The sequence below is a fragment of the Brachyistius frenatus genome, unplaced genomic scaffold (assembly GCF_029030835.1).
Source record: "Brachyistius frenatus isolate BFR_SWC_R1_liver_20210118 unplaced genomic scaffold, ASM2903083v1 Contig_5, whole genome shotgun sequence".
NCBI lineage: Eukaryota > Metazoa > Chordata > Actinopteri > Embiotocidae > Brachyistius > Brachyistius frenatus.
In genome coordinates, this window is record NW_027210604.1 from 3,539,204 (window position 1) to 3,558,338 (window position 19,135).

At 39.5% G+C, this 19,135-nt stretch overlaps 1 protein-coding gene across 1 annotated transcript in view; it reads left to right on the forward strand.

Moving 5' to 3' along the window:
* fstl4 (follistatin-like 4) overlaps nt 1–19,135 on the forward strand; it is a 196,550-nt gene that overhangs the window by 123,908 nt on the left and 53,507 nt on the right. Inside the window, exons 5-6 of the mRNA XM_069717308.1 lie at nt 3,493–3,683; nt 7,531–7,651. Coding sequence (XP_069573409.1) covers nt 3,493–3,683; nt 7,531–7,651 — 312 coding nt within the window. The remainder of the gene's footprint in view (nt 1–3,492; nt 3,684–7,530; nt 7,652–19,135) is intronic.

Genomic DNA, 19,135 nt, shown 5'->3' on the forward strand with positions numbered 1-19,135 from the left:
TCTCTCTCTCTCTCTCTCTCTCTCTCTCTCTCTCTCTCTCTCTCTCTCTCTCTCTCTCTCTCTCCTCTGTTTGTTTTCTCCTGCCTGACATTTATAAAGTGAGAGCTTGGAGGATGCTCTGAGCGGTGGAGAGTATAGCTACGTCTCCGGGACATTGGGCGTCCGTGGTGCGAGCAGCTTCGGATCACTCACTTAAGCAGCTAACATTTGAAACGGGCAATAAAGAGAGTCCCAAGTCCCTCCAGAACAATAAAACAGTGTTAGAGTCAGGGGTGGATGCACTGTAATACAGACAGATATTTCTCTGCCACAGCTGCAGCTGCTGTGCTCAGCAGAATGAGAAAGACTGAATTGAAGGACATTCACTTCAGCAAAGAAAGAGATCACGACTCACTGAAACATCCCGGCGTTACATTCATGTTCTCTGCCCAGACATGGATAAAAGGTGTATCTGGAGAGGTAGGTAGGTCATCAGGTCATTATAATAATTTATGACCTCAATCAACCTCTGTCAGTCTGGCAACATTGGCGCAAAGTCAAATATAAAATATGAATTTGTTCATATGTGCAGCAGTAGAATTTCCTTTGAAATATCTTTTCATATTATTTTCTTGGTATAGACACATGTGGGGGCAGAAGAAGACTGAGCAAAGAGAGGATTGCTCTCTCAATATATGACAAGATGTAAATCAGCGTGGGGGTGTTAATTTATTTCTGTCCTTCCTGCACAGGGACAGGGATGACAGTTAGGTGATGATCCCTCATGTCTGAGCCATCTCACGCCTCATTCGCCTCGCAGGAATAACATTGAACAGGGATTTAGCCAAGACCTTGACTTGACTGCCTGCTTGTAGAGAAGAGTGCACATTGTCTCTGTTCAGCGGGTGTATGAGTTTTTGGGTTGGAATAAGTAGGGAGGGGGGGGTTGCCGGTGTTGAGGTGTGTGTGCTTCCTTGACTTTGTCTTTGCATGTGTATTCGTGTGTGACTGTGAGTACATGTCACACATTAGGCAGTCCTCCCACAAATAAACAGGACATAACTGAGATTTATTGGAATGATTACTTCCTTTTTATAGCTTGATGTTTTTAGAATTGACCTCCACCGCCAGGCAAAACACTTTGATAAATGTACTTGATTACCAGAACTGAGTACTACGAATTAGAGGCACCTCGTAAACTCATGTTCCAGTCTTATACTTTTTATATTTGCCATCACTTGCCCCTGTATGCAATTAAATCAAAGCAGAAATGGCCCAAAAACTATTGTTCCAACAGCTTTAAAATGTACTTTTGACCTTTTATGAAACACTAGAAAACTAGAGTAAATGTGTGTTATTCCACAGGTCCAAATAGTTCCCAATAATTATTTACCCTGTTTGAGGGATATTTGCTGAAGACTGCTAACTATTTTAGGAAATATTTGATCCCGTTATTAAAGTAGATATTAAATGAAAGTAGAAATTCTAATGCATTTTACAATTTTATCTTTATGGTAAAGATCAAAATTTTCATAACTAAATGATTAACTAGGTCATGTGTCACCACCTTCAAAAATAATCCACAAGTTTGTAATGCTCCACCGCTCAAGTAAAGGTTGATTCTAAACTAAAAAATAAAAAAAACCCACTGATATCAAGGTTAAAGAACAATTAAAAGTACAATATTAACAATATAACTCGTTCCTCATCTGAAGGTTTCAAGCAGTTTGAGTGAACCACTAATCTCTTTGCTTTGGGACAACGGTCTAATTTTTTTTTTTTTCTGAGACTTCATAGTCAATAAAAAAGTGTTTAAAAAATGTAATAGTTTGTCACACTATTGTACCTGGTAAAAGTGCATAAAGTACCGCCAGAGACTGGCAGTAAAGCACCTACAAAGTTTACCAACCGCCAACAATCGTTAGATTAGACACTACAGTACAAACAAGAAAATATGTAAAGACTATGACAAACATTAAAAACATTCTGAGTTGAAATCCTTTAAAACAATAAACGGAAATAAAATTAAGCTCAAACTTTGCCAGGCAAAGCTAGCACATCATACAGTAGGTCTACCACAACTATGCACTGTCATTTAAGAGAAAAGCACCAAGCAGACAGTCCATCTACATATCAACAATCAATGGCTAGCTTTGTCACCAGACAAACTAAGTTCTAGGTTAGACTTGCCGTTTTCTTTTTCTTCAAGAAAGCCCCTCCCACTGTCCCAAGTTTAGGTCAAAAACTTCAAGGTGAATGGAGTACACAAATTCTCAGAGGTTGTTAAAGACTTAATCATGGGTGACCCTGAGCTTTTCTTGGGACGAAGAGACATTTTGCACACCAGGAAACCCTTTTTTTGTTTGTTTAATGCATGTATACATATGCATAAGAGTGAAAATATGTGCATCTTTAATATGCACTTTAACCTTTAGTCCAACAGGAGGACACTGTCTTTCTGCTGTAGCTCTGTTAAAACCTTGCTGACTTTGCTGCAGGGACATTTGTGCCAACAAATGTAGATATGCATTGACAGCACTTCCCCCCTGCTATGGTTCTGAAATCAAAAGGAGATGCTACTAAATTTCTAGAGTCTATTAAGCCCACCATGTCCTCTAATTTAGCATGTGTTAGCTTTCATAGTTGTTTAGATGTAGGAGGTCATTAGGCAATGACATCCATTCCCATGTACTCTCCGGGGGGGAAGGGTTGGGGGGGGGGTCTTCTATTCTGCAATGATCAGTGAAGGATGTCACTTAATGATTGATTCATATGAGAGTTTGTTCATGTTTTGTTCTCTCGTCACCAAGCTTCTGACACGTTCTTCCATCTGCATCTCTCATGCTGCTACCAAGCCAGGCTCAGGTGGCACTAAAGCAAAGGATGAATACAAGAAAAGGAAAAGGGTGTCTTCTCCCTCTCCATTTCTAGTGCTTATTTGCTTGCCTGCTCTCTATTATTATGAAGTCCCTCACAGCGTGCGACAGACGTGTTTTGCATAATTATTGATTACAAGTGTGAAGAATAAATGCTGAGTGCTACCCATGATTAATTTGTGGTCTCTCATTTCCTCCGCGCCTTCTCATCAGACTGAGCCTCGCTGAGAAACATGAGCTAGACACCCAGCTCGGTTCGAAACATGAGCTCTAATCTCACAGCAAAGCAGGACAAGAAGCTTGAGAGGGTCTTAAATGAGGATGTTTACCTATTGTTTTCATGTGGATTCAAAGATTACTTGTAACTAATTGGACCCTCTGCAACAAAACGCTGTCAGACAAATTATGCAAACAAAAAAACGAGCATTTTTTTAAATGAGTAAACACTCAAGGACACAAGCATGCATGTAGAAATGCACACATGATCTATCGCTCTCATCCTCTGTTCTGCTCCTCCTTCTATGAAACACGCAAACACATTCAATCCAATTTACTGCTACAATCCAAAGGCTCTGGCTTGTATAATTGGGGTTAATGAAATGTCTTTTCTTCCATATCTGTGTGTTTACCCTTGTAGGCAATGCATGCACCATGTCAGAGTACAACCGGCTGAAGAGCATGCTGCTGGATATGCAACCAAAAGTGCTGAAGACTGGAGAGCAGAATCAGCAGAGAGACATGGAGGAGAAGAGAGCGCTGGTGGACACCATGTTTAAATACCTGGATGTGAACCAGGATGGTCGGCTGATCAGTGACGAACTGGAGAAGGTTAGTGTTTGAACTGATTGAGAAAGAAGCCAGAACAGGAGGAATGGGCTTGAAATAAACCTCTCAGTGAAGGGTTATCTAAAAGAGGTGTAAGAAATAAAAAAAAAAATGTAAAAATCCAAACCACATCTAAGAGTAAAAACATTCTTTAACTAATTTAGTGAAAAATCATCGCAGCTTTTTGTTGCCAAAACGTTATCGAAAACAGAAATGGAAACCTGTCCCTGCTCACACTGGACAAGTCGACCATCTTTTTTTTTGTTAGTCTCTCCATTAGATTTATTACTGCATGTTGAAGGCGTAAGAGTGCGCACCAAACTTCGGTACTTTTACGGCGCTGACCGGATTGCTCCCGTACTATCTGATATCAAAAAAATGCCTTGTCGTTCGGTATCAAATTGTGATGTCTAGGCTTCATCCACACCAACGTGTTTTAGTTTTAAAACGTATCAAGCTTGCTATGTTGTTCACAAAGGAGTAAATCTCTTCAGCGTGACTGAGTCACAGCATTTACCATTCATAGCCTATAATTCAGGCGGCCCGCCCACGTAGATAAAAGCTACGTAGTAAAGCAGATCTCGCATAACATTAACATATTTCACTCTTTTAAAACCAAATTTTGAACACATCAATTTAAATTGCGCTGAAGTAACTGGAAGCTTTACTGTGCATAGCCGGCTAGCTAGCACGTACTGACGGCATGTAGCCTCTAGGGATGATAGGTAAGTTGTAGCATCTAGCTTTAGCTTCCATGTGAGACGTTCAGGGGACATCTGTTAATTGTAGCTACAAAATATAACATGGGTTACGCTCTCCCCCTCTAAACTGCATGGAAACTAAAGATTTGCAAAATAATGTTTGATGTAATTTTCTTTTTCTTCAAATTGATCATTTAAGACTGGTAGAAAAAAATATTTCTCAAGAACTGGTATTTCATACAAGATATTGTTACTGAAGTCAAAAGTTGTTGAGCATACCCAACCCTACTGAAGATCATGTGATCAAACTATACGGTGGAGTGAGTGACATGTGGTTGGAACATTTATCCATCTTGTTAAACACAAAAAAAAATGTTTACTGAGGTTATCTTCCCACCAGGGTCTGGAGAGAAACAGTGGGGGAACTGCAGAAAGAATTGGCACGGACATTTGCACAGTGATGAAATTAAATTATCGTGAGCATCATCTGGTATCAGGAAATGGGCATCAGAGATGGGTGTTAATTAGACTCCTCCCAGCCAATGCTATGATCTCAGTGATTGCCATACTGCCAGACTGCAGCGAACCATGTCAGAGTCAGTGTTGACTGCAGACTGCAACAGGAAGATATGAAGAGTCTTAATATTGAACATTTTGTATATGTGACAGATCTTTATTATTAAGGGGAAACTGAAAGAGTGCTGGTGTATAATGCCAAAGAAAAATAAACTCATTACAAGTTGGACATTTATAAATGCAGCTAAATATAATCTAAAAAATGCCACAGTAATTAATCCTGTGTAATCTCGCTGTGGTTGTAAATTACAACAAGATTTGTCATCTTTTAAAATTAAAAAGACAGATTTGTTCCTTTTGTGGCAGAGCTGTATTAAAGATCCACCACAGAATTAATAACGGTGACATGTCACCAGGAAATCTTGAGATAAGACATTCTTATCATGTAGGAATTCATAAATTCAGTTTCACAGAGATAATGCTTTTAAGGATCAAAGATGAATTCCAGCCATCTATCCAGACTGTCTCCACTTTGGGCTCTTGTCTATTGTCACAGATGGTCTTGGAGGGTGAAGTCTTGTACTTAGGGTTTGAAATATTTTATTCAAATGCCCAAGGACGGATCAGTCTGTGACAGTGAACACATGGCTGGGAGTCAGCTGCAGGCAGCAACATGAAAAAAAGTTTGTCACATCCTTTAATGTGCCATGTCACATGTGCAGCTCCATACAGAATCAGTTAAAGAGGATGAGGAAAGTGGGGGGCTATATTTTTACACTTGAAGAGCAGAAGGGATTTAACATATAACTTGTAATAATCGTCTTAGCATTTTGACCTACAAACATAGTTTACATTTTTTTAAAAAACCCAGCAAATATTCAAATTGTACTTCTCAAAATTGTAAAATCGTAATTAAAAAATTAAATCAGCATTGTAGTACAACATTGCATGTGTCTTTGTAGCTCAGATTATTCTTAATTTTTGCAAAGCCTTAACTATAGGGTCTAGTTTGATCTATCTGCATCTTGGCTTAACATTTGCTGAGTGAAACCAAATACCGACCTGCTTTGAGCTATGAGGCTCTTCGTTGAATCATCTGCTGGCTCGGAATTGTTTTCTTTGAGACTTTAGCTTTGCTCAGGAAACAGAAACAATAATATGTGATTAAAAATGTAGTTTAACTGCAGGTGTCTTTCAGCTAAATGCTGAGTCAATGAATGTATGAAGAAATCTGAAACTAAAATAAAGTATGTCTGGCTGACTACCGAACATAAATAGAAACAGATTTCATACGTCAAGCTCTGTGTCAACAGATGCCACTCGGGTAATAATGAAACAAGTTCATGTGCAGCTGCAGCCAGTGTCATTAGCAGTACAGGTCCAAGAGCAGTGGAATAACCAAGAACAAGTGTGGGTGTGCACAGCTGTTAAAACTGTGGTAAATGTGGTTGAAAAGTAAAACGTCAACAAAATAGGTACTGTATTTGAGAGTCTTGTTAGGAACTTTCTTTAGCTTACAAAAGTCATTTTCGTGTTTTGAAACCACAGTTACATAAAATGCATCTTAAAAACACACTAAAAAGACATTTTAATCCAGATGATTAGCATTTTGTGTTGCATGTTTTCATGCAGACTCTCAGTCTCTACCTTTTCTGTTAATTTTCTATATATAGAAGGACCAAGTTTATTTTTCTAGAAAAAGATCTACCCCAAAAATATCTGCACAAGAGAAAAAAAATGATATTAGGTGTTCTGTTTAATTGCACTATAGAACCCCATAAATTAATTTTAACAACAAAAAAAATACATTGATTGCATTGGAAATTTTAAGAGAAATAACTCAATTTTTTTTAGTTAAATAAACATTCTTCATTAAGTAGGTTATATAAGTAGTAATATAAAAGTAGCAAGAGTAGAGATAGTCTTAAAATGGAGAGCAATCAGGAAAGCATTAACATGACATATTATATATTTAACCCATCATTTTTACAGAATGAAAGTGCTCTCAGAAGGTTTCTGTGATTAAGTTGTACACGAGACATTTTCCATCTTATTCTAATTATTGCAGGAATGAAACACATTCTAAACACTACTTATAATGCTAACTAAATTCAGGCTGGCAATTTATGTCGAACCACTATTGCTCATGCTGGAAACCTAAACTGATCACTACTTGTACTGCAGTACAGCAAAATTCAAGACTTTAATGGACAGGCTTTTTTTTTTTTTTTTTTTTTTTTATAAAAGAGAGCATTACACAATATGCAATAACTTAAACAAGTCAAAGACTGAATATAGGAATGTACTGTTTTAATTAAATGGAGGATTCTGTGATTCCTCTTTGAGTGCCAGAGCTACCTTATTAAAAAATACTGAAATGTTACATTTGTGTAGTATCTCCCCTTTAAAAATGTCAGATTTCCATTTATACTGTGCATAATGTGGTTCTATCTCACTGTAGATAGCTCAAAATCAAATAAAGATGAAGTAAAAGACAAACGATAAGTCAACGTCATGATAAGGTGTTACCATTTTGTAGCTGTGAATGATAATTGTCTTTATCATCTGGCATTTACACATGTTCTTTTATTTTTCCCACTGCTATATGATTTCACGCATTCTGTGTGTGTTAGATCTCGATGAAGGAGCACCTGGAGGACAGCCTGTTGGAGTGCACCATGCAAGACCTGCTACGCTATGACGACTACAACAACGACGGCCATCTCAGCCTGCACGAGTTCTACACGGCTTTCCGTAAGTTGTTTTTTCTCTCCTTTGAACCATTTATCTTTTCATCTTTGTCAACCTCTTTCTCCTCATTGTTTTCTCCTTATTCGTAAAACCATTAAACTTATACTTATCAGTACAATGTGTCTGCTTTTAACAGAGAAAGCCATGTGCTGTTCCAATAAACGTTTTCAGAATGGTACACCTTGTCTACTTAACTACATCTCTGCCAAAACTCAATACCCAGTTTGAATTTGTGGACCTCTTGGTGAATTAGTTTAAATATGTTACCAAAAACTTCAATACATATGTCCCCGATACTTTAAAAGCACAGCTTTTCGATCTCTGCTATTTAGAACCTGGTGACCTCCCATCCATTCAGCCTGTCCACAGCGGCCAGCGGGTAAAAGTGCTGCTGCCACAGATAAATTCATTATTGCACACGAGTCCATGTGCCCAGACCCAGTGTTGATTATAGCATCTGGAACAGCGATAATAGCCAGTGAGGTTTAGGCTCACTGGCAGCTGAGAGCATAGGCAGGTTCGACCTTATTAAGAACAATAATCACGACTCCATCGCTAATGTTACTGTAGCATCAGTGTCAAAATTGCCAGACGCCATGGAAACCTACACTGCAACTCTTGCTTTTAGCCTCACTTTTTGAATTTGCTTTCTGTCTTTTTTTCGTCCATATGCTGAAATACGCTCGGTCTGAATGCAAAAACAGCGATAAAGTTGATGAATCCAGCAGTTAGCTATCACAGGTGGCCATTTCCAGGGCTTTACCTTCAGCCTGTGCAGGTCCATTAAGTCTCACCATCAATTTAGCCTCCTAATGATTGGTTTTAGTGGGAGCCGTCCCACTATTATTCAGTTGCCCTCCTTTCACCTTCCAAATGGGCAGTGAGCAGCCACTGCATGGTGTTTTATCTACCTACAGTTATGCCTGCAGGGTTTTAGGTCGGTTTCGTCAATGCATTTTATGTTTGACAAGCAGCTGAAGAAGTGGGTTGGGACCAATAACACAAGCTATTGATCAGATGATCGTCAAGGTTAACTGTTGGGCTGCAGAAAGGCAACACCAAGGGGGAGTAATTACGTTTGAGTGGCACATCTGGTGTTCTAGATAATGTTGATGGTGTTGATTTGTGTAAATTTTGCATGTTTGTGTGTGTGTGTGTGTGTGTGTGTGTGTGTGTGTGTGTGTGTGTGTGTGTGTGTGTGTGTGTGTGTGTGTGTGTGTGTGTGTGTGTGTGTGTGTGTGTGTGTGTGTGTGTGTGTGTGTGTGTGTGTTTTTCCTGGGTTGCAGTCAGTGCTCTCTCCAGTGAGTGGTCTGGGAAACAGAGCGGCCAGGAATCACAGGTGTGTTTAGCAGGGTGGAAATTTACAATATGGACACAAGCTTGGAAAGTAAAATCGGAATAATCGACGTAAATGATGTGAGGCGGTATTTTTCCCTGGATGATATTCTTCTGTCAAGCCACATGCTCGATCTCTGGCAAACATTTGAAAAGCAAGTTTTAGTCATATTTTGGGAATCCTATAGCTCAAAGCGCAGGGGTAGAAAGCACATTCAACAATCTGTCTTTCAGGTTGCATGGTTCTCCTCCGTTGTTGTTGATCTTTCTGCACTGTAGCTCTAATGTAACAATCAAAACCCTTTGGCCATCTCCCAATACTCCCGCTTCACTGTTGTTCCCACAGTCGCTACACTTGTGCTGTTAAGAAATGCTGAGTGTATTTTTTTATTATTATCTTGCCCCCTGTGTTGTCTTTGCCTTATTTAAAGTTTGAACTTTGACAAGCACACTGCTTTACAAGCTCTGTTTTGTTGCCACCGCAATCTATTTTTTATTTTTACCACAAATTGAATAGAGGAGAATATGCTTGGAGAATACTCCTGAGATGATTACATTCTTATTGATTTTTCTTTCTTATTCTACCTTTTACAAGCCCAGCAGGTTATTTTTGTGGAGTTTTTATATATATATATATATATATAGCTATATATATATATATAGCTATATATATATTCCTCGATTGCCTCCCTGTTAAGTGGTTTGTACTTAAACACATTTTTTTTTCTCCAAGTGTATGGATTTGCAATTAAAAATCAAAGAATAATGCTAACTGAATTTTACTGATGTATTCTCAAAGATTACTAGCAATTACTGAGAGACGGCAATCCCATTTTCATTTGTGTCTCAGGCATTTGAATTGTGCTCTAATCCAATCAGTACAACCACGGGAGGATTTCTGATCCCTAAGTAATCAGTTTTATAAGAAACCAGCAATATATAGTTACATGTTTTACAAAAGATATAGCAAATATATCTGTAGATCTAAAGAAGAGTACTTTAAAAATATATCATCCTCTTGGATTATTAAAACCAGTTTTGGACCAAAGACTCAGAATTAAGTGACTTGAAGCGTGCAACTACTTGCAATCCGCCAGTTTTCAACCAACTGAAACCTCCCAGTTTACACCAAAGCAACTGGACAAATGGTGTAACTTCTTCACAGCAGTGACTGTCTGTACTTCCGTTTTAGCTGGCAGTTTTTTGGGGGGCTTTTTTGTAGCTGGATATAGTTAAAATAGTGAGAGAACTTGGAGCCACCCATAGGTGCTTAACAGAATACCCAAGGGACTTCTGCAAATTTATGTTTTGAACATGAGACAAGAGATCTCTCCTCTTTTGTCAATTTCTCAATCTTTCTCTGGAAATACTCCTTTGTTTAGAAAAGTTGGTATACATATGTCAAAACTCTGGTATTTAGATCAGTTGACTTTATGTAACTGCCGTGACCAGCTGACTTTGCAATGACCCAGTTGGCTGATGAAAGACGTGACGTTTCTTACACTGTAAAACTGTCCACTGATGACTTGAAAAGCTGAGTCTGAGGCGACACGGTCAGCTGGTTTGAGTCTAGCTGGGACAGTTCCAGTTCCTGCAACTTTGCCCTCAAAAACAGTTTTGTCTTTTCGTGAATCTTTGGTCTAAAGTGGGCTTCAAAGGTAGCAGAGTGTTTAGACAAACTGAAGTGACTTATTAGTTAATACGTTAATAAGATATAAAAATGTTCTGTCAGCCAACTGCTCAATCAAGTGTTTCAGCAGTAAACTTTATTTCTATACTTTTTTTAGTGGTTCCCACCAATAAAAAAAAAAAAAAAAAAAAAGGTTTTGCTTAGTAAAGCCTGAAAAAGAACAACCTCTTATTCTGTGCCACAGTATAATCAATGGTCTCTTTACCATAGAGGATATTGCAGGACAGAGATAACAGCATAATGGTTTTAAATCAGCTCTGCAGTTTCCTAATGGTGTACGATTTTCCAGGGTTCTGTTTCCGAACATATATTACAGGGGCAACGTTGTGTAGGAGTGCTTGTACATGTGCCCTTTGTATTGGAATTAGAACCACTGTAATTACACAATAATAAATGGGCAGGAATTTGCCTCACAGGCGTCGGCACTGATCCCGGAGCCGAAATGATTCACATTAACTGTTCAGTAGAAGACAACCGTTGCATTAGCATTGAAGCTGATAAGTGAGCAGGCTTATTGAGAGATATCTGCAGCCTGCAGATGTAATATACATGGTCACACAAGGTCAGGGCTCCTTTGTTGATACATATATAGTCTATAAAGATGCCCTGCGGTGATACATGGACTGCATGTGCATTGTTAGTGGTAGGTAACCTCCACGAAATTTGGAGTCTGAGATATCTAGGCTTTTTAGGTTTAGCCATTCAAAGGAAATGATTCCAAGATGAATTACAAAGTAGACAAAATACACCAAAGCATGTCCTGTCCATGGCTTACACATTATGTTGCACCAACTCAAAAGCCTATTTATATATTTCTCATATGATACAAGTACCGTTTCATCGGGACTGTCAGCCTGTATCCTGTCCAGAGGCTCTCCAGATAAATAGTGAAGAGGTGCTAGTTTTGTGTCACAGGTGGTTTAAAGCTGAAAACTGTAGGGGAACTCTATCACACCCACATCGTGATTGACACACGGCTGCAGCATTGTCTGCAATTTCTTGCTATGAAATTATGGGTTTTGTTTTTGGGCAAAAACGTAAAAAGTTGATTTTAAAAGCAGAAACTTGAGGGCAGTTGGAAACCTCACAGATCCTGCAGAGACCGGCATGCAAGCAGCAGAACAAAGATCAACAATGATGGCCACATATGCGCCTGTATGTCCCTATATGTCAGCCCTCTGCCTTGTTTATTTCACTAAATCTGCATGATTGTCTCTGGGTCAGCAAACCTACAAATTAGGAGAGCACCAGAGGAAGGATAAGGAAGAAAACATCAGAAGAAGGAGGACATGTGAGAAGAAAGCAGCAGGGCAGCAGCAGAAAGACAGCAGGAAGTTTTAAAGGAGAAGATGAGACGAGTGAAGGAGGGAAGGGGAAGAATGTTTTCATGATTTCTTCTTAATCTTTGTTATGTCTTTTCTTGCCATCATTACGTGCTGACATTGCCGTCTCGAAACTTTGTGGTTGTAACTTTCATATTGTACGTGGAAGTTATTGATCTTTCAACAGCGATCAAACTTCGTTTTCACTGATTTAAGCTTTACTTTTTGTTTTTCTGGGCTTAAACCTCGTCAGTATTGTGCTATCTACCAAGTTCATGTCAGGGTTTCTGATTTCCTGATGAATTTAATTTGTTGTTTTGGACTTTACTTTATGACAATTGAACTGTACAGTTGAATGCTGCGTCACTGTATGTTAACAGACCCATTAGTTGAGCCAGTGGTCCCATTTTTTACTATTTGCAGAAGCACACAGCTGGCGAGCTTCTAATTAGGACCAGGCTGGTTTCCTCTGCTTCCTATTATTCCACCATCTTTCTCCCACGTGCAGTTCCTCCCTTCTAAGCATTTCCTCCACTCCGGGTCTATTTGTTTTCCACGACTCCAGTTAAGAGCGGAATGGGCAGTGGCAGGGCCACTCTGCAGCTCTGACTAATTAATCAAGAGAGTGAAGTAGAGACAGAGAGCGAATAATAGAATGGGAGGAGGTTGGTGGTATGAAATGGATGAAGAGGAGAGTTGTGGAAGAGGGGAGAAGAGCCTCGCCTCTTCCTCTCTAGAGGGGAGAGGCCAGCAGGAGGATATAGAGGAAGGACGATGAGAGAGTTGTGATTGGTCCGATGGTGAAAGAGCAGCCAGGGGTGGAAAAAGGTTAACAGGTTCAGAGGTTGAAAAGAGGATGTGTGTGTGTGTTTGTATGTTTCTGACTTTATGCACCAGCTGTGTACGCGAGTGCCGGTTTATGGTGCTTATTAACAAAACTCTACGACCTGCATAGAGGCTATATGGGAATTTATTTATATTTATCTACAAAATATGGAATTAGGGAGGTTACTCCAAAAAACTTTGTCACAAAGTTTGATGCGTGTCTCTGTTCAAGTTTCAGGTGACTAAAACATCACCGACACACTTAGACCACTGCACACAAAAGCATCTGTAACTCGGGTGCTGATTTTGATCAACCAACTAAATTTGTACTTCCTCATTAGGATTTTACTTTCCTCCTGCCCCGTGCACGTCACAGTGCTGCGCCTCATTCGTGCACAACCGCAGCAGTCTCGGAACTTATTGGTCCACCCTCTCAATGTCCTATTTCAAACAGTCTGCTGCACATATAGCCTGTACATTTTGAATTTGAGCAGGTTAAAAAGTGACAGCCCTATAAGGAATCCGCTGAAAATCACACAATGCAAGTGAACGCAAAGTGAAACTACACAGAAGTCCTTTCTTGAACAACTTTAGTCATTGCTGAATCAGACGACCACTTAATTTGTCTTTAAGTCATTGAGGTTTGCGATTGAATGTATTTGTTTTCAAGTTCATTAGTAAATTGGAGGAGGAGTGAAGCACAAATATTGCCTTAAAATTGGTCAGACAAACACTTAAAGGTGTAAACTGAGAATCGCAACCTCTTTGCATTCATGGAATTAAGTCCACATGATTGTTTTTCACACATGGCACGGTATCAAATGATCTGAATTATCATATAGAACTGTATATACTTATCCCTGAGGAGGAAGTTAATTTCCACATTATGTGCATCGTCCATGCCTATGGAACGTACACAGCTGGTTCTCCATGTTATACATGTACAAAGAAGCTCTAAGTGAGTCCCGATGCCTGTGTTGCAAGATTATATCTTTGTGCTACTGCCCGGCAGCTCCTGTCAAGGTTTAATCTTCGATGTTACGTAAATTTGCCCTTAATCTGCACAAATGATCTTGCTGAGATCAGATATCACTTTTACAAGGGGAGTCTGTTGTTCTCTGACAGCCAAGTGGGTGAAAGACCTCCAGCTATGCTGTCAACAGCAAAGTGACTTTGAAGTGGAGGTCTTGGAGTTTCCTTCTGCACCCACACCAAACACACTCCCTTCACCTTCTCCTTGTCTCGGCTTTGTATTGTTTTCTATCCATGTTATCTTTACCATGTCAGTCTTTCGCCACTTCTCCTCTCCTATTTACATTTTACACTCTCATGCTTTCAATGCATCTCTTGCACGTAGTCTGTTTATCAATCCTATCAAAATTCTTTTCGAATTCCTTTCCTCTCCTCTCCTTCCCATTGTTTTCCTGCATTTCAACTCCTCTCCTCTCCTTTTCTTTTCTTTCCTCCTTTCCTTTCCCTTCCTTTCCTTTCCTTACCTCCCACTCTCCCCTAGCTACTGTCTGATGCCTCATTACCGCTCAATGGACCTTTACAGCTAATTGCCGGTGTGTATAAGGGGCTTTCTCGCGCCTTCCAAGTGTCATCTCTATTCCTGGGTAATTACCCAGTGTCAGGTAGCTGCAGTAACAGGTAAGGGACTGTTGTGGCTTTGCTCGCACTTCTTACATGCTGTGCTAAGACACAAATTACGTTTTTAGAAAGAGTCCTGGATCTGCTAAGGTATGTTGCAGTGTTATTGCGATGTAGCGTGTTTCAGGTGATCTCTGGTGGGTTTGCTTGTGGAATAAGACTTTTGTAACTAAACTGTGTAATAAAAGCATCTTCAGGCTTTTCCCAACCATTGTAACATTTCGGTGCAGCACCCATGTGTTTCGTTTTTTTTGGGGGGGGTTGTTTTTACAGAAGCTGAGCCTCCTCAGTTCAAGAGAAGCTTTGTTTTGCTAATGTTTGGTGATTATTATTTCTTTATGGCAGACTGTTTTTAAAAAAAAATAAATATTGTAATGCAAATGGTCCAAAATTACAAGAAAATGCATGCTTTTTATTCATACAACTGCCCACCGCTTCCACCTGAGCCCTCCAGAAACCGGGAAAACCCTGATCTATTATCTTTAACTTTTTTCCTGTAAGATAGTTTGATGGCACATACCAGAAAGCAGGGAGGGATCATTGCAAACTTTAGCATTTTAGTTAAGACAGATTGGCATTATTGTATACATTATTGTCTTTACATGTTTTCTTTACCCATGACAAAACATAAAATACATTATTTAAAGGAAGTCTAATCAAAGATATTCTAGTATTAAAGATCAAATATGTGCAGCTTTAAAGTAGTTTACTTAAAGTGCATCATGCTGTGCTGTGTAAGACTTAATTTACCTATTGAAATCAGAAAATGTAACAGTTTCCATTGACTAGCAATAGCTCATTAATCATAGATTACACATCAATCAGCCACATAGAGTGGACACAATTATTTTCATTTATATGCCAACATATCAGATTATTATTTTAAATTTGACTAAAGTGTTCTTACGTAAGTGTAATGTGTATATATAAAGTGTATTTTTAGCCACTTCCTCTGAAGATACAACCATGTGGCAGGAAGCCTATTATTTTTTGGGTGTTGTATCTAATTACCTCACACATACCGACACTCATGTCCTTATGTAGGCACATATATGAATATAATGTTTTGGGAAATCCTAAAAACCCTACAATGCACACAAAAACTCGCATAGCACCTGGTCATCCAGCAAGTATTCTGAATACAATAGAGATGCCCAGCGAGTTGTCATGGCAACTGTGGCTGTCTGTTTAATCTCTGAATCCTTTATTTAGTGCAACACTTAGCCGGTGCAGCTAATTCCCGGGAGGAGAGGGAAAGAGAGAGAAACATACAGCCGAAGAGGAAACGAGAGCCGGGAAACATAAAGCCAGACGTACAGTGAAGTCAGCGATTTGAACCCCGCGCACGATCAACAATTAAGCATTAAAGATGTGTATGGCTGTGAGATACAGGACTATATTATCCCTGAGCGCAAACACTGCAGACAGGTGGACATCTCAAAAGCATATACCAGGCGGGAGCTGTGAGGAGAGACGAGCGGAGGGAAAGGCAACAGCGAGACAGACGACGACACTCTGACGGTGTCTGCTGAGGCCCCTTAATACAAAACCCAGCAGTGAATTGCTGTGTGCATCTAAACAAAAAAAAACCTGAGTGCCTCCCTCAAAGGATAACTGGAAGCAGCGGGCCATCAGTTTATTTTATGGTTTTACAAATACACCTAATGTGCACAGCATCTGAGGCACTGTGAGGCACTCTTCAGTGAAACTCTCAGCTGAGACATTCATGCTTTGTAAACATCTGCCAGACTTGACATACATACTGTTTGCGCGCTGCTTTGATAGAAACACTGATTGTTGTGCCTCTGGGTGAAATCACACAAAACACAGAGGGATGCTTGACTTTGTTGGAGTGACGCTGGTGTTGTCAGAGTGTTGTTAGCTAGAAAATTACATTTCATCCTTTCACCTTCCTGTGATGGACTCCTTGTCGTAATTTAAATTCCCTGGTGCTCCAATCAAACAGAAAATTAATGCAGCACAGTCCTGCAAAACCCCACATTACAGGGACTTCTTGAAGCCAATGGGTGTAAGACGTAATCACAACCTTCTGTTGGCAATATTGTCATTTGCTGCCACCTCTTTACTCTTTGCTATCAAAATACAAGCAAAAGTCCCCAAAACTACTTTAAGAAAGTCGTATTGCTTTACCGTTCGCTTGTTTTTCAAGAGTTAAAGACAAAGACGAACACCAATATCATGTCTCGATGTGTAGTATGGAGATGCAGCCAGGAGACGATTAGGCTAGCTTACCATAAAGACTGGAGGCAGGTGGAAATGGATGGCTTGGCTTTCTGTGAATAAAAAAAAAAAAAAAAAAAGGCATCTAGCTCAATAATGAAGATCTTGTTTAATCTGTGCACAAACATTTCATAGATGATACCCATATAGATGATTATAATGATCAGGCTGAAGAGAATAAAAAAAACTAATATAATTATCAATGTTGAAGAAATGTACTGCCTGTAGGAGCTACACGGGGATACAAATGCCGAGTTCATGCCCTCGCATTTAAATTTACACCAGCTGATGCGCTCGGTTACTGGAAATGTTGTATGTCAACAGGAGGTGATTTAAAATCTTGCTCAGTAACACTTTAACCAGACAAACTGCTGCTGATAGACACCAGTCAAACCTGTGAAGGGAAAGTGTCTCAAATCGTACTATCACCCTGCAATACAAATACATGCACCAGTTTGTTAAGATCACATCTATTTTTTCTGTGAATGCATGACCACAAATGTATAAAGTCAGAATGAGTATATTCAAACTTTTTGTTGAGGAGTTGCACAGTCAAACACACATTTTAACTCAAACTTATACAATACACTTTAGGTTTTGGTGTCAACCAAAGAAAACCAAATACAACGTTGGACGTGTTACATTTTAAGAAACAGAGACAGTTTTAGCTTTATAGCTGCTCAATTTACAAAACTGTGTTGCTTTTACTGCCTGATTGCATTCCCCATAGACATAAAAACAACAGTGGGGATGTATCAAATTCAGAAATGTTCTCCTAGGGATACGAAGACTAAATTTAGGAAATGGAGCGGATTAATAAATGAATTAGATGAGGCAAGTTGAAAGAAAATCAGAACATCCAAAATCTAAATTACAACAGAGAGCGCTTCACAGACGGATGATGTATTAAACTGTAATATTTGCAGACAGATGTTCCTTTTTAAAAAAGTATATAAATTAAATAAGAAGTGCAGTTGAGGTTACCGTTGTACTGCTTGTTTTTTAAAAAAAAAGTTATCAGCCATCGGCAGATTCAAGTATATATTGAGCTGGAGAAGTTTAATCTAAATCAACCACCGAAATTAGTATAATCTCAGCAGGATGTGTTTGTTGAGGAAGAACAAAGAAAGGAGCTAGATTAATGTCTATTTTGGGTATGTTAAACATGGTGCACTGAATTACAACCTGCACCTCTACTTGTAATTTTTTTATCCCTGTGATTTTAGTGGTGTAATCTGAGTGCAGATAAAGTTGTAATGGGTGAAAAAGGCACTTGTTAAAGTCTCATAGTACATCTGGGATATCATATAATGATCATTAAGACATGACTTCTTATTGGCGACATACTCCCTGTTCTACCAGACATCTAATATCTCTTGTAATTATACATGCTGAATAATCCCATCCGACACTGCCCCTGCCCCAACTTCTCAATTCCCTTCATCTATCTATTCTTCTTTCATTTCCACCACTTTAATTTCATCGTTATGTCTCTAATTAGCCATAGCGATGTAAATCCGTGCTTCGCAAGGCCTCGAGGGGCGTTGGTTTGACCTATTCCCCTTTCCGACATTTCTTATTCTGCCGCCTCCTCCACCCCATCCATCTCTCTGCGATTTTCTTATTCCTATTTTTCCCCCTTTACTCTTTCGTTTGCAACCAATGGGTCCCGAGGGCGGCGAGCATGTTCCAGCGCACCATAATTCACAGGCAGCGGCCCCCAGGCTGTTAGTGGCACAGCATGTGGTCTGCTTTTATCTCCCTCCTCTAACTCCCTCTCTGGCAAGGAAATAATTTATTATCATGCCTCCATTGATTTGCTCTTTCTCTTGCCTCTTCAATGAAACAATCCCCCCCCTTCTTCTCCTGCTCTTTTTCTTATTTTTAACACCCTTCCGCAATTTCAAACAAGTGCGCGTCCATATAGGTGTGTGTCTGCCTCGCTGTTGGTGTGTGTTGGTATGGGAGTGGCGCTCTTCCTCTTTTCTTTTTTTGTTTCCTCCTCTCATCTCCTCAACAAAATCCCCTCCAGCATCCACCTTCATCAGCTTTGAAAATGTTCTCTTAGAACAAAGGAGATAAACAGCAGAATAAAAAGAGAAAAGGATATGGTCGCAGATTTATAGAATACAAGACAACCCAACAAGGTTAGAGTACAACCACATAATCCGTCACGGCTCGATAAACTCAGTTTTTGGGTACACAGCCATTACAGTGTTTCTGTGTGAGAAAGTAAGACATATTTTTCCCTGGATGCACTCAGAGGGAGAGTTGTTTTCTGTGGGCAAACATCTGTTCTGTGTAAATCATCAGCAAGTTGGTGCAGATGGTGTGTTTATAGTGATAAGGTTATGTTTTAATAAAATAATTGTTTTCTCCTCTGTATTTTACATCGGCGCCAGCCTCGGTTCGGCTCTGACGTAA